At 37.7% G+C, this 15,737-nt stretch overlaps 1 protein-coding gene across 7 annotated transcripts in view; it reads left to right on the top strand.

Annotated features, from left to right (window-relative positions):
- PHTF1 (putative homeodomain transcription factor 1) overlaps window positions 1-15,737 on the top strand; it is a 61,930-nt gene that overhangs the window by 7,351 nt on the left and 38,842 nt on the right. For 5 of the 7 annotated variants that reach the window (XM_030935110.1, XM_030935113.1, XM_010371985.2 and 2 more), the window contains 2 exons: window positions 12,996-13,065; window positions 13,543-13,701. In XM_030935110.1, coding sequence (XP_030790970.1) covers window positions 12,996-13,065; window positions 13,543-13,701 — 229 coding nt within the window. Of the gene's footprint in view, window positions 1-3,051; window positions 3,136-12,995; window positions 13,066-13,542; window positions 13,702-15,737 lie in introns of all 7 variants that reach the window. The other 2 variants (XM_030935112.1, XM_030935111.1) reach the window with 1 other exon arrangement.

The raw sequence follows: 15,737 nt of genomic DNA, 5'->3' as shown, positions 1-15,737 counted from the left end.
CACACTTAATGGTTAAAGACTGAATGTTTTCCCCTAAAATCAGGAAAAAAGCAAGGATATCTGCTCTTACAATTTTTATTTTACATTGTCCTGGAAGTCCTAACCAATGTAATAAGCAAAGGAAAAGAGATGAAAGGCACTGAGATGGAAAGGAATATGAAAACTGCCTTTATTCATGACAACATAATCCCATGTTTAGAAAATCCTAATAATTCATATAAAAAATTACAGTAACGAATGTGGCAAGGTCTTCAAATACAAGATCAGTATACAAAAATCAGTTGTATTTCTATATACCAACAATGAGTAATTCAAAAATAAAATTAAGAAAACAAATTTATTCATAATAGCAACAAATAATAAAATTCTTAGGAATGTGACATAGAAAGTGTAAGACCCATATATGGAAAGCTATAAAACATTGCTAAGAGAAATTAAAGGCCTAAATAAATGGAATAACTTTTCATTTTCCTGATCTGGAAGACTCAATATTGTTAAAATGTTAGTTTTCTCCAAATGTATCTATATATTCAATGTAATCCACTCAAAATTCCAGCAGACTTTTGTTTTTGGTAGAGATTGATGAGCTAATTCTCAAATATATGTATGTAATACGAAGGATGTAGAATATTCAAAACAAATTTAAAAAGAATAGTGTTGGAAGATTTACATTACTACATTTCTAATATATCTGTTAGAACAAAACTAAAAAGACTGATGATACCAAGTGTTGGCAAGGTGATGGAGGAACTACAACTCTTCTACACTGTTGATGGGCATGGAAAATGGAAAACAGTTTGGTGGTTTCTTAAAATGTTAAGTATATACTTCTCACATGACCCAGCATTTCCACTTCTAGGGTATCTACCTATATTTAGGGTATCTACTATATTTAACATTTTCTATCCAAGAGAAGTGAAAACATAAATACTTGCAAATATTCATAGCAGCAGTAGCAGCAGTGTTCTTAATAGCCAGAAGTAGGAAAAATCCATGTGTCCATCAACTGGTATAAGCAAATGTGTTACAGTCATACAATGAAATACAATTCAGCAATAAAAACTGTTAATACATACTGCATCATGGATGAATATAAGAAATGTTATGCTAAGCACAACATATTGTGTGATTGTTTATATGAAATTTCTAGAAATCTTTAGAAATAGAAAACAGATCAAAGATTGCCTATAGATTGAGGGGAACAGGGCTTTCCTGCAAACCGGCAGAAAGGAACTTTTTGGGGTAATGGAAATGTTCTAAAACTTGAGTGTGATGATGATTGAACAACTCTACAAATGTACTAAAAATCTAAATTGTTTACTAAATCTGTAAAAATGAGTCAGTTTAATAGTATGTAAATTATACCTCAATAAAGCTACTTTAAAAATTATATCAATAGAAAAAAGTAGGAAAAATAATAATGTAGTACACCAAAAATGTAAATGTATACATATTCACAATTAAAATTGTTTTCTAAATTTAAAAAAATATTTTATATTTTGTAGAGACAGGGTTGCTCACCACGTTGCCTAGGCTGGTCTTCAACTCCTGGGCTTAAGCAGTTCTGCCTCCCTGGCCTCCCAAAGTGCTGGGATTACAGATGTAAGCCACCACACCCAGCCCTAAACATTTTTAATGAGAGTGTATATTAAATCTAATGTCTAACATTATTTTCAGTGATGGAGTATAACTTAGTCCTCCAAGTTCTTATTTTAAGCCTAAAATAAGAATCTCCCCTTTTACTACTCTTTCTTTTTTTTTTTTTTTTTTTTTTTTTTTTTTTTTTTTTTTTTTTTGAGACAGAGTCTTGCTCTGTCACCAAGGCTGGAGTGCGGTAGCGCAATCTCGGCTCACAGCAACCTCCGCCTCATGGGTTCAAGCAATTCTCCTGCCTCAGGCTCCCGAGTGGCTGGGATTACAGGCACGCACCACCACATCCAGCTAATTTTTGTGTTTTTGGTAGAGGTGGGGTTTCACCATGTTGGCCAGGATGGCTTGATCTCTTGATTTTGTGATCCGCCCACCTTGGCCTCCTAAAGTGCTGGGATTACAGGCCTGAGCCACCACGCCTGGCCCCTTTTACTAGTCTTTAGCATGCTGTTTGAGATACATGTGCTGAGATGAGCAAAACATTCTAATTAACATTAATTAATATTATCTTTTTTGTATGTTTTCTTTTTAAAAATTAATATTAGAGTGAACAAAAATCACTGTTTGAAGATAGCATGATTTTGTATTTAGAGAATAAAAAAGGCTAATCAGAAACACAGAGACTCCTTCAGCTGTATTTGTTAATGTTTTACTTAAGCACGATGGTGGCCATATGATAGATGGCACTGACACTCCTTATTAAAGATGACAGTTTGAGGCCAGGCGTGGTGGCTCAGGCCTATAATTCCAGCACTCTGGGAAGCTGAGGTTTTTGCTTGAGGCCAAGAGTTTGGGACCAGCCTGGGCAACATAGCTCTACAAAAAAATAAAAAAATTAGCTGGGTGTGGTGACATGCGCCTATAGTCCCAGATACTGGGGAAGCTGGGTGGCGGGGATCACCTGAGCCTAGAGTTTGAGGCTGTGGTATGCTATGATTGTGCCACTGCACTCTAGACTGGGTGACAGAGCAAGACCCTGTCCTGAAAAAAAAAAAAAAAAAAAAAAACCCAAAAAATGATAGTTCAAATACATGCTCTAATCTCTCCTGAAACCTCTTTAAAAGTACAATAAATAAGAAAAAAACATGGCAGCCCGCAAGGACTAAAAGAATGGAAGAAGAGACTACAGTAAACGAGAGCTGTCAATGCAATTTTGAAGGCTGGAAAATGAAGGAAGTAAAAATCTAAGTCTCTGCAATAGGGAAAGCCAGTAGGAAACAAGTAAAACCCATGTGATTACTTCTGCAAGACTCAGGAATTAGATGTATCAGGTGTATCTGTAGGAGTGAGGAAGAACTAAGGATAGGATTATTTGAGCATATGTATAAGGGATAATAGACCTACCCCCAGATCTTCCTTATTCCATGTAGCCACATAGTTACCCTTATCTTCCTCTGACAGAAGACGGGATTGAAGCTTGCTCTCTGGAGAGGCTGAGCCAGAGAAGTTCTGGATTCTGGAAGACCAAAAACAAATCAGAGTCTGGTGAGATGCTGCACTAATAATGGGGATTAAGTGAAAGTCTGGTGGTCAGATTTATAATCTGCAAACAGAAGACTGGAATTTCTTTTTGTCAAAACTGAGTACCCAAAGAGAACCTAAGGATACTGAAAAGTGAATGACTGGCCACGCCTCTGTAGTGAGGCCCATTATTCAAAATGCTTCACCCATTGCACACTGAGCTTGCATTCAGTGTGTTAGTGACTCTTAACTATAAATGGATAATTAAAAATCATCAAATATTTAAGACCTAAAGAAAAAGAAGAAAAGAGAAAAGAAGCAATGCAGGAATCATAAGAACAGTGTTTTTAAAGATACAGTTACTACCTTTAAAAAACTGGATACTATAAAAAGACAGATATCTTCAGGAGATCTATTGTATAACATTGGTGACTATAGTTAGTAACAGTATGTTGTATTCTTGAAAACTGCTAAGAAAGTGGATGTTAAGTGTTCTTACCACACAAATAATAACCATGTGAGGTAATGGATATGTTAATTTGCTGAATTTAGTCATTCTACAGTGTATATCTACTTCAGAATATGTTGTACACACTGAATACATAGAATATTATCTGTCAATTTAAAAATTAAAAAAGAATGCTTAAAAGATAGACTCTAGATGAGAAAGTAAGAAGACTTGAAAATAAAAATAATCATAATAAATTCAGTGGTGTCTGAGTACAGTGGCTCACGCCTGTAATCCCAGCACTTTGGGAGGCCGAAGTGGATCGCTTGAGCCCAGGAGTTCAAGGTTAGTCTGGGCAACATGGTGAAACCCTGTCTCTACAAAAAATACAAAACAATTAGCTGGACTTGGTGTTGCGCGCCTGTAGTCCCAGCTACTTAGGAGGTCGAGGTGGGAGATCATCTGAGCCTGGGAAGTCAAAGTTGCAGTGAGCCATGATTGCACCACTGCACTCCAGTCTGGGCGACATAGCGGGACCCTGTCTCAAAAATAAACACATACATAAATAGAAAATAAAATAAATACAGGGGAAAGGTTAGATAAATTTGAGACCATTTCCCAGAAAAGTAGTATAAAAAAGAATGACAAAAAAGAAAATAACAAAATGAGTGCTGTTCATGCAGGAAATGTAATATCCAACTAATAGATGTTCCAGAAAAAGGAAATACATGGAGAGGAAGAAGTTAATAAATAATTTTAAAACAATTGCCCCAGAAATGCAGTACTATATATGTATTTCCAGATTAAAAAGATCTTTTGGTTGGGCATGGTGGCTCATGCCTGTAATCCTAGCACTTTGGGAGGCTAAGCCAAGAGGATCCCTTGAACCCAGGAGTTTGAGACCAGCCTGGGCAACAAAGTGAGATCCCATCTCTGCAATAAAATTAAAAAATCATCTGGGTGTAGTGATGTGTGCCTGTAGTTGCAGCTACTCAGAAGCCTGAGGTGAAAGGATCCTTTGAGCCTGGGATTTCAAAGGTGCAGAGAGCCGTGAATGCAACACTGCACTTCAACCTGGGCGACAAGCGAGACTCTGTCTCAAAAGAAAAAGGAAAATAAAAGGATCTTTTGAGTCATCAGCATTGTTTGGTGATGTTATGATCATTAATAGTGTGTAGTATGTGTCTTGCATTATTTTAAGCAACACACACAATTGATCCTCATGATAATCTTATGAGCTATGTGCTATTATCTTCCCTTTTTTATAGGTGAAGGAATTGAGGCATAGTAAGGCTAAATGGAAAGTTATTTCCTCATCTTCAACAGTAAGAAATGAATGGATAACATCTGAAATTGATTAAAGCACTGTAAACTTTTTTTTTTTTTTTTTTACAAATAAAAAAGAAATGGCTACGATGTATGAATCAAGGGTAAGGAAGGGTGAGACTGGAATGTTATTTTTTATTAGCCTTATAATATGAGTATTATTTTAGTACAAATAAAGATTTAATTTTAAAACATTTTTCCTCCAAAACCAAATAATATATTAAATGATGTTACCCGAGTAATAGGCTATACATATATTTCCATATGAGATAGGTATATTTAGAGGTATATGAGTATTTAGGTATATTGGCTATACCAATATGCTTTATTTACACCGGTGCCAAAACCAACAAATCTCATCAGCATTTAGGCAAGAACTTTAGAGTCAAATGGACTTAACTGTATATTACAGTAATTTTCCTAATTATTCACTACCTGTAATTATTCTTTCCTGTAAGAAGATTATATGGCTGCACTTACTGTCATGTGACTTGCAGTGCCTTCCTATAAGAGGAGAATTCTTCCTGGCCCCACAGACTTCCACCTTAGTCATGGGATTTGCTTGGCCAGTGGAGTGTGAGCTGAATGTGACCTTCCTCCCGTGACCCAATACTTTTTTGTTTTCTTACCTTTCCTATTCAGTGAATTGCTAAAATACTAAAGTCAGGGTTTAGAGTTCTTCACCTTGACACTAATCTCACATTTTCAGTTACCAATACTTCTGGATTATACCTGCTAAATATCTTTTGAATATGAGTACTCTTCCCAGTTCACACTTCTAATTACCTGGTCTGACCTATTGTCTACTCATCTGGTTGGCAAACTATTGCTTATATGCAAATCTAGCTGGAACCCAGCCAGGTTTAGTGCTTTACATATTTATATTCAATGTCTGTGTCTGCTGTAGGGCTACAGTGGCTAAGTTGAGTGGTTGTGACAGAGATGGTATAGTCCAGCAGTCCCCAATCTTTTTGGCACCAGAGACCAGTTTCATGGAAGATAGTTTTTCTGTGGACTGGGGGGATGATTTTGCAATGCTTTAAGCACATTACATTTATTGTGCACTTTATTTCTATTATTACCTTGTAATATATAATGAAATAATTGCACAGCTCACCATAATGTAGAATCAGTGGTAGCCCTGAGCTTGTTTTTCTGCAACTAGACAGTCCCATCTGAGGATGATGGGAGACAGTGACAGATCATCAAGCATTAGATTATCATAAGGAGCACGCAATCTAGATCCCTTGAATGTGCAGTTCACAATGGGATTTGCACTCCTGTGAGAATCTAATGCCACCTCTGATCTGACAGGAGGTAGGGCTCAGGTGGTAATTTGAGCAGTAGGGAGTGGCTATAAATACAGATGAAGCTTCCCTTGTTCTCTCACCTGCCACTCACCTCCTGCTGTGCAACCCAGTTCCTAACAGGCCACGGACCACTATTCCATGCCCTGGGTGTTGGGGACCCCTGGTATGGTCCATAAAGCCTGAAATGCTATCTGGCCCTTTATAGAAAAATTTTATCCACTCCTGATTAGATTACTGGAGTAGGTTTTTTAACTTTCTAACTGCTTTCTTTTGCTTCCTATCTCTCCTTACCCTCCATCTGTTCTTTATAACGAAGCCAGGTTGTTGTTTTTTTGGTTTCTGTTTTAATACAAATTTGATTATTTTTCTCATATTTAAAACTGTTTCCTGACTTCCTAGTACCCTTACAGTAAAATCATACTTCTAGCATGATTATAGTTTTCACATTATGACTTCTTCTCATCTCACAAGTTTACCTCTTACCCATGTCTTGACCTCTTTTCACTTCCACTGTGTGCTTTAGGTCTTCTCAAACTTACTTTAGTTTTTACCATGCTATCTCTTATTCCTGGGTCCTCTCATATGCTTTTCTTTCTTTCTTGCCCTCCCCTCCCCTCCTCTTTCCTCCCCTCCCCTCCTATCCCCTTTCCTTCCCTTCCTTTCCCTTCTTTGGAGACAGAGTCTTGCTCTGTCACCCAGGCTGGAGTGCAGTGGCACGATCTCGTCTCACTGCAGCCTCTGCCTCCCTGGTTCAAGGAATTCTCTTACCTCAGCCTCCCGAGTAACTGGGACTACAGGCTCATGCCACCACTCCCGGCTCATTTTTGGCATTTTAGTAGACACGGGGTTTCACCATGTTGCGCAGGCTGGTCTCCCTGAGCTCAGGGAATCTGCCTGCCTCAGCCTCCCAAAGTGCTGGGATTACAGGCATGTTTCTTGATTCCTCATTTTGCTATATCCCATGTGCAACTTTACAAGTTCTTATACATCCTTCAGGTATCAGGTTAGATACTATTTTTCTTTGTGGAAATCTTTCTTGGACTTCTTAAATGTGAATAAGGTGTCCATTATGGATGTTCCTATAGTGCTACACTTGCCTTGTAATTGTTGTTTTGTTGTTTATCATATGCCCCAAATCAGGGTCAACTTCCCTCTCTGCACCAGACTGTATAAATAGTTCAATTCTTTTGATGGTAATAAAATAGAAAATTTCAGCACACTAGGAAATAGAGATTTGTCATAGGGTTTCACTTGTTTTTTATTCCTTGTTTAATACAAAGTTCAATTATATTGCATCAATACCTCCAGTGTTTTTGTTCCTCTTCCAAAAAGTGGGCACTTCATTTGTCAAGTGGTTCTGAGCTTGTGATGATGTTGCACAGTTATGTTGGGGGCAAACAATAGAGAGGGCTGCATACAGCCTACAGCTGGGGATGTGCAGAGAATTCCCCTACCACTACTCTGGCAACTAGTGATTATCCTGATTCTCTCCTACAACCTTTTCCTGGACTGCTGAGGTAGAGGTTGTGGCCAATAAGAAAATCCACTCCTAATGCCCATTGAACCTCTCAAAGTTAAGCAGTCTTGTTTGATTTAACAAAACCTCTCTCTACATTGATTAGGGATGCATTTTGTGTCATATAGCAAAAGGCAGGATAGTATAGTGGTTAGAGCACAGACTTTGGAATGAGAATGACAGGATTGGAATCTCTGCCTTGGTTGCCTCATCTGTAAAGTGAGGATAATAAAGGTACCAATATCATAGGACATTTGTGAGGACTAAATGAGTCAAGTTGAGTACAGTCATGTGCCACATAATGGTGTTTCAGTCATCGATGCTCCTCATATGGTCCCATAAGATTATAATGGAGCTGAAAAATTCCTATTGCCTAGTGATTTTGTAGCCATCATAAAGTCATAGCATGACACATTACTCATGTGTTTAGAGTGATGCTGGGGTAAACAAACCAAATGCACTGTCAGTCATAAAAAGTATAGCATACAGTTACGTACAATACCTAACACTTGATAATGATAATAAATGACTATATTACTGGTTTATATATTTACTGTACTATACTTTTCATTGTTATTTTAGAGTGGACTCCTTCTATTTATTTAAAAAAAATCAGTTACCTGTAAAACAGTCTCAGGCAGGTCCTTCAGGAGGTATTCCAGAAGAAGGCATTATGATCATAGGAGATGACAGCTCCCTGTGTGTTATTGCCCCTGAAGACCTTACAGTAGGACAAGATGTGGAGGTGGGAGACTGTGATATTGATGATCCTGACCCTATGTAGGCCTTGGCTGTGTGTGTTGGTATCTTAGTTTTTAATTAAAAAGTAAAAAAAAAGAAGAAAGAAAAAAGCTTATAAAGATAAAAAGAAAATGTGTGTTTTTAAACTAATTGTTATTACAAAAGAGTCAAAAAGTTTAAAAAAACTATAAAGCTTGTAAAGTAAAAGCATTACAGTAATCTAAGGTTAAGTTATTATAGAACAGACTGGGTGAGGTGGCTCATGCCTATAATTCTAGCACTTTGGGAGGCCACGGTAGGAGGATCACTTGAGACCAGGAGTTTGAGACCAGCGTGGGTGACAAAGCAAGACCCCTTCTCTACAAAAACAAACAAACAAACAAACAAACAAACAAACAAAAACTTGGGAGGCTAAGGTGGGAGGATTGCTTGAGCCCAGGAGAATGAGATTGTAGTGAGCTGTCATCGTGCCATTGCACTATATCATGGGCAACAGGGCAAGACTCTGTCTCAGAGAAAAAAAAAGTTAATGTTGTAGAAAGGATAATTTAAAAAAATGTGTATCCTATGTTTACGGTGTTTATGAAGTCTACAGTAGTATACTACAGCAGTGTCCTAAGCTTTTACTTTCATTGACCACTCACTTACTCACTCACTCACTCAGAGCAACTCCCAGTCCTGAGAGCAGTATTCATAAGTGCCCTATACAGGTGTACCATTTTTTATTTTTTATTTTTCTTTTTTGAGACAGAGTTTCACTCTTGTCGCCCAGGCTAGAGTGCAATGGTGCGATCTTGGCTCACTGCAACCTCATCCTCCTGGGTTCGAGTGATCCTGCCTCAGCCTTCTGAGTGGCTGGGATTACAGGTGCCTACCACCACATCCGGCTAATTTTGTATTTTTAGTAGAGATGGGGTTTCACCATGTTGGCCAGGGTGGTTTTGAACTCCTGACCTCAGGTGATCCTCCTGCCTTGGCCTCCCAAAGTGCTGGGATTACAGGGGTGAGCCACCACGCCCAGCCCCATTTTTTATCTTTTATACCATATTTTTACTATACCTTTTCTAGGTTTAGACACAAATACCACAGTGTTTAAAATTGCCTAAATATTCTGTATAGTAATATGCTAGACAGATTTGTAGCCTTGGAGCAATAGGCTGCCATATAGCCTAGGTGTGCAGTAAGCTATGTTCAGGCAACAGTGAAATCACTTAAAGATGAATTTCTTAGAATGTATCCCTGACATTAAGTGATGCATGACTATATGTGACAGTGCTTAGGATAGTGCCTGGCATGTACTTCCTCTTATACACACATGCACGGTGGAAGATAAAGCAGAAGGATTCTAAAACAAAAGTATGGAATGTGGTTTTTACTCTCCCTCAGTACAAAATATACAGCAGTATATGGTGACTTTTCTAATCTTCCTTGAGATCAGTGGTCATAAATTTATTAATGATTTCTGTCCCTTTAGGAAATAAAAAAATGGGGAGATTCAGAGGGCATTTTCCTGAGAAACCCTTGTACATTTGGCCTTATCGTTTGTCTTCCCTTCTATACTGTACATTCTTTGAAGATAGAGCCATGTTTTGACTTATTGTTTTATACCTAGCTCAAGCAGAGTATCTGACATATAGAAGATACTTGTGGAATATTTTTTGACTGAGTGAATGAATAAATGTGTTTCTATTGCTAAGGGAGATTTGGATAATTTTACCTCTAGTTAATGCTAATTCTAACTCTGTAACATTATTGGAGAAAAGTCTAGAAAGCAAAGAAAGTAGAAAGATTATTTTGACTCTAAAGTGATGGGGAATAGCACTGGTACAAATGTCCAGAAAGCTTAGCACTGGAACAAATGTCCAAAAAGGTATAAAGTAATATTTTTACCTTTAAATTTTTAATTTCTGATTTTGAATATAGCATACAAGATAATTGTTATTCTCATGAAAATTATGCATATTTCAAAAATTAGTGTACGCGTTTCTTCAAAGGGTTTTTTCCTTCAGTTGCCTCATTTTCAAATTTTGATTCCTTCTTTAATTTTATTACACTTGAGGTTTTAGAACATTTTTCTGTAAAATCTACAGCTTATGGTGAGTTGAATAGAAATATATAGGATTCACAAGAGAAATTGACTGCATCTGTTTAAACAAAGCTAAAGATCAATGCTGGCTCAGTGACCATATAGGTAAATGGCAAATTATTGTAACCTTTAATTTTGGCATTAATTTTAATGATTGAATATCTAATTTTTAAGATGTAATTAAGAATTAGCATGTACAAATTATTTTATTATTATTTTCTAAATTAAGGGACAGGGTCTTGCTCTGTCGCCCAGGTTAGAGTGCAGTGGTGTGATCTCAGCTCACTGCAACCTCCATGTTCCCAGTTCAAGTGATTCTCCTGCCTCAGCCTCCTGAGTAGCTGGGATTACAGGCACCCACCACCATGCCCAGCCACTTTTTGTATTTTTAGTAGAGACAGAGTTTCACCATGTTGGCCAAGCTGGTCTTAAACTCTTGACCTCAGGTATCCTCCCACCTTGGCCCCTCCCAAAGTGTTGGGATTACAGGAGTGAGCCACCGCGCCTGGCCACTGTTTCTCACCATATACAAAAACCAAGCCAAAATAGATTAATTATTTAAATTTAAAACCTGAAACTGCTAGAAGAAAACATAGGGGAAATGCTTCAGAACATTGGTCTGGGTAAAGATTTTATAGAGAAGACCTCAGAAGCACAGGTAACAAGCAAAAATAGACAAATAGGATTGTATCAAACTAGAAAGGTTCCGCATAGCAAAGGAAACAATCAAGATTGAAGAGACAACCTACAGAATGAGAGAAAACATTTGCAAACTTTTCATCTGAAAAAGGATTAATATATATAAGGAACTCAAATAACTCAATAGCAAAAATCCAAGTACTTCAATTTTAAAATGGACAATTGAGCTGAATAGACATCTCTCAAAAGAAGACAATACATACGGCCAACAGGTATATGAAAAAATGCTCGATATCACCAGTCATTAGAGAAATGCAAATCAAACCACAATGAGATACCATGTCAAACTAGTTAGAATGGCTATTATCAAAAAGACAAAAAAAAAAAAATGCTGGCAAGGATGCAGAGAAAGGGGAATTCTTATACACTGGTGGTGTGAATGCAAATTAGTACAGCCACTATGAAAAACAGTATTGCAGTTCCTCAAAAAACTACAAATAGAACTACCATGTGATCCAGCAGTCTCAATATATATCCAAAGGAAAGATAATCTATATGTCGAAGGGATATCTGTATTCCTATGTTTATTGCAGCATTATTCACAATAGTCATGACATGGAATTCATATGTGTCCATCAACAGATGAATGGATAAAGAAAATATGGTATATATACACAATGGAATATTATTTAACTGTAAGAAAGAATGAAGTTGTGTCATTCACGGCAACATGAATGGAAGTGGAGAACATTATGCAGAGTGAAATAAGCCAGGCACAGAACGATAAATACTTCGTGTTCTCACACATACATGGAAGCTAAAAAGTTGATCTCATAGAAGTAGAGAGTAGAATAGTAGTTACTAGAGGTGAGGAAGTGTAAGAGGGAGGGAACGACAGATAGCCAATGGTTGGTTAACAAATACAAAAGTACAGCTAGATAGGAGTAAGGTTTAGTGTTCTGTAGCACTGTGAGGTGGCTATAATTAACCACAATTTATTATATGTTTTCAGATACCTAGCAGGTTGGATTTTGAATGAACCCAACACAAAGAAATGATAAATGTTCAAGGTGATACAGTTTGATCATTATACATTGTATACATGTATTGAAATATCACATTCTGCACTATAAATGTGCACAATTATAACGTGTCAATTAAAAATAGGAGAGCAAAAAAAAGATGAAAGTTATTTGTTTTTGAGGAGTGAAATTCAGAGGAGAGGAGAGATGGCTTGGGGGCTATTATTTTTCATGTAGTGATCTGTTGGCACTGTTTGAATATTTTAAAAAGTGATAAAGTATATGGATGCATTAGTGGAGAGGATTAAAAACTAAAACAAAATGTGTATTAATGGCAAGTTCCTTTAAGGAGCTTTAGGATTAAAGTGTCCCTAGTAAAAGGGAATCAGATATAGAGAAAAAAAACTTTAAGTTTATTTTTTGTATTTAAAAGGGCTTTTCTGACTGGGCACAGAGGCTCACACCTATAATCCCAGCACTTCTGGGAGGCCGAGGTGAGTGGATCACCTGAGGTCAGGAGTTTGAGACTAGCCTGGCCAACATGGTGAAACCCCATCTCTACTAAAAATACAAAAAATTAGCCGGGCTTAATGGTGGGCACCTGTAATTCCAGCTACTTAGGGGGCTGAGTCAGGAGAATCACTTGAACCCGGGAGGCAGAGGCTGCAGTGAGCCGAGATCGCACCATTGCTTTCCAGCCTGGGAAACAAGAGCGAAACTACATCTTAAAAAAAGAAAAAGTAAATGAAAGGGCTTTTATTTATTTCTGGTTTTGTTTTTGTTTTGTTTTATCTAGGGTTTGAAAAACAAACCAAAAAAGATGGGCCACATAAAGCCAGACTTGATTGACGTTGACTTGATCAGAGGTTAGTTCTAAAATTGTTTTTTATGTACATTATTATATTATTTCACAGTGATGCCTAATTTTTAATATCTTCTCTATATGATGGTGTACTTTAATTTCCAAATGTAGTACTTTACTCTCATCATTCAGGCTTTAGCACTTTTTCTACCTCGGCCTTAGTACTGTGTGGCTCTATAAATTACATGCATACATGTAAAAGAGGGATGAACATAGAGACTTGCTGTTGTGTAATTAGATAAATAGGTTGTTTAACATTCAGGTAAGCCTGACTTATTTTGAGCTTCTGTCCTAGTGATTGAGGCAAGAAGTTATTACATTTAGCAAACATCTAAGAGGGTTTTTTCTTTTTTTTTTTTTTTTTAACTGAACAGGTTTTCTGCTGATGTTTGCACTCACCTGTTTTTAATGTAGTGCTACAGGTGGGCATCAATACAGTGTATATAAATGTTTGATGTTTTGTTTTATTGTATGTTTAAAGGGTCAACATTTGCCAAAGCAAAACCTGAAATTCCATGGACATCTCTGACTCGGAAGGGGCTTGTTCGAGTTGTATTTTTTCCATTGTTCAGCAATTGGTGGATTCAGGTTACCTCTTTAAGAATCTTTGTTTGGCTGTTACTACTTTATTTCATGCAAGGTAATTGGCAGAGTTGGAATAAGCAATGACAGTTTCTTTTTGCTGCTTTTGCTATTAAATAATTATCTACTGTTTTTACATTTACCCTTTCACTTGACAGTTTAAAGTATGCAGAAGTGAAGAGACGTAGGCCATTCGGGGTTCATCTTAAAATTATCTGCTACATTAGAGCAAACATACTTGTGTAACTCTTTCTCTTCACTTGAGTTTCTTTCTACCTGTCTCACTGGCCAGGCCTTTTCTGTCTTTTCTTGTGTCTGACCTTTGAGCCTTTGAAATTGGGTATGTGTGTTTTTTGTTTTTGTTTTTGAGACAGGGTGTCTCTCTCTCACCCAGGCTGGAGTGCAGTGGCATGATCACAGCTCACTGCAGCCTTGACCTCCCAGACTCAAGCAATCCTTCCACCTCAGCCTCCCGAGTAGCTGGCACTACAGGTGTATGCCCCTGTGCCTGGCTAATTTTTGTATTTTTTTGTAGAGACCAGGTGTTGTCATGCTGCCCAGGCTGGTCTTGAACTCTTGGGCTCAAAAGTGTTGGGATTACAGGTGTGAGCCACCATGTTCAGCCTGAATATGGATTACCTAAAGTTTGCACCCTAGGTTCTGTTCTTTAAGTAGTGTCATTAAGGCCTGTTGCTTTAAATATAATTGATATACAGATGATTCCCAAGTCTATACCTTCAGGCTCTGCTGAACTTCAGACTTATAAATCTAATTGCCTACTTGACATTTCCATATGGAGATTTAATTATATAAATCTGGTATCAAGATACCATATGGTATCTTGAACTTAATTATATAAAAAATGGAACTCTTGACTTGTGTGTGTGTGCACTGCACACATGTGCATGTGTGTGTAAACTTGTTCCTGTTTTTGTCTCCAATTCATTAAATGATACCATCAGTCACCCAGTATTCAGGTGAAAAATGAAAGCTTCCTACTCTACCCTACCATCAACTCTCATGTGTAATCTGTCACCAAGTCTGTGAGTTCTTCCCCCAAATTTGTCACTCTGTTTATCTCAGTCTCTGCTGCCATGATCATTGTTCACAGCACCAGCATTTCTTTGCTTAGACCACTGGAATAACTACTCTGAGCCTTCTTTCTACCAATCATTCTTTCCACAGCGATTAACGAAATCTTTTAAAAACAGAAGCCATATAATGTCATTTTCCTGCTTAAAACCCTGTAGTGACTTCTGTTGACCTTAGAATAAAAATCCAAAGTTCTTACCATGGCCTATACTGCCCTGTAGGACCTGGTCCCTGTTCCCCTCTCAGACATCATCTTCTCTATTTCTTACCACTCTGCTTGTGCTGGCTCTAGGCATAATGTCCTTTTTTTTGTTCTTCACACACAACTGTTTTGTTTTGTTTGAAGCATTTGGAGTTTGGCTGTTTTTTCCCAGGCTGGAGTGCAATGGTGCGATCTCGGCTCACTGCAACCTCTGCCTCCTAGCTTAAGTGATTCTCGTGCCTCAGCATCCCGAGTAGCGGGGATTATAGGTGTGCGCCACCTATAATACAATTTTTTGTATTTTTAGTAGAGATGGGGTGTCACCATGTTAGCCAGGCTGGTCTCAAACTCCTGACCTCAGGTGATCCGTCCGCCTCAGCCTCCCAAAGTGTTGGGATTACAGGTGTGAGTCACTTACCCGGCTGTTTGAAGCATTCTTAAGGCTTTTAAAATGGCTGGCTTTTTTCTCACCTTTAAATCTCAGCTGGGATGTAAATTCCATAAAGAGACCATTCCTATCTATATTTCTAAGTAGTCCTAATACCCTCTAGTCACTATCATAAGAATCAATTTTAATTTATGGGTTACACATCACTACCTGATGTTTTCTAACTGTGTGCAGGAACCCAGTGTATTCTCTTTACGAATGTATCCCCATTGTCTACCAAGGAAGTAGGCAGTATGTACTATGGTTACACCTGTGCAAAAAGGCATGAATTAGAACAAAGAGTGGGAGGAAGTTGGGTTAAGGTGAAAGAATTATGTTTTTTTTCTTTTATCTGTGTCAGTTAAAAAATTTT

Source organism: Rhinopithecus roxellana, chromosome 8, assembly GCF_007565055.1.
Source record: "Rhinopithecus roxellana isolate Shanxi Qingling chromosome 8, ASM756505v1, whole genome shotgun sequence".
NCBI classification, from domain to species: domain Eukaryota; kingdom Metazoa; phylum Chordata; class Mammalia; order Primates; family Cercopithecidae; genus Rhinopithecus; species Rhinopithecus roxellana.
This window is presented reverse-complemented; position numbering and strand designations above follow the sequence as displayed.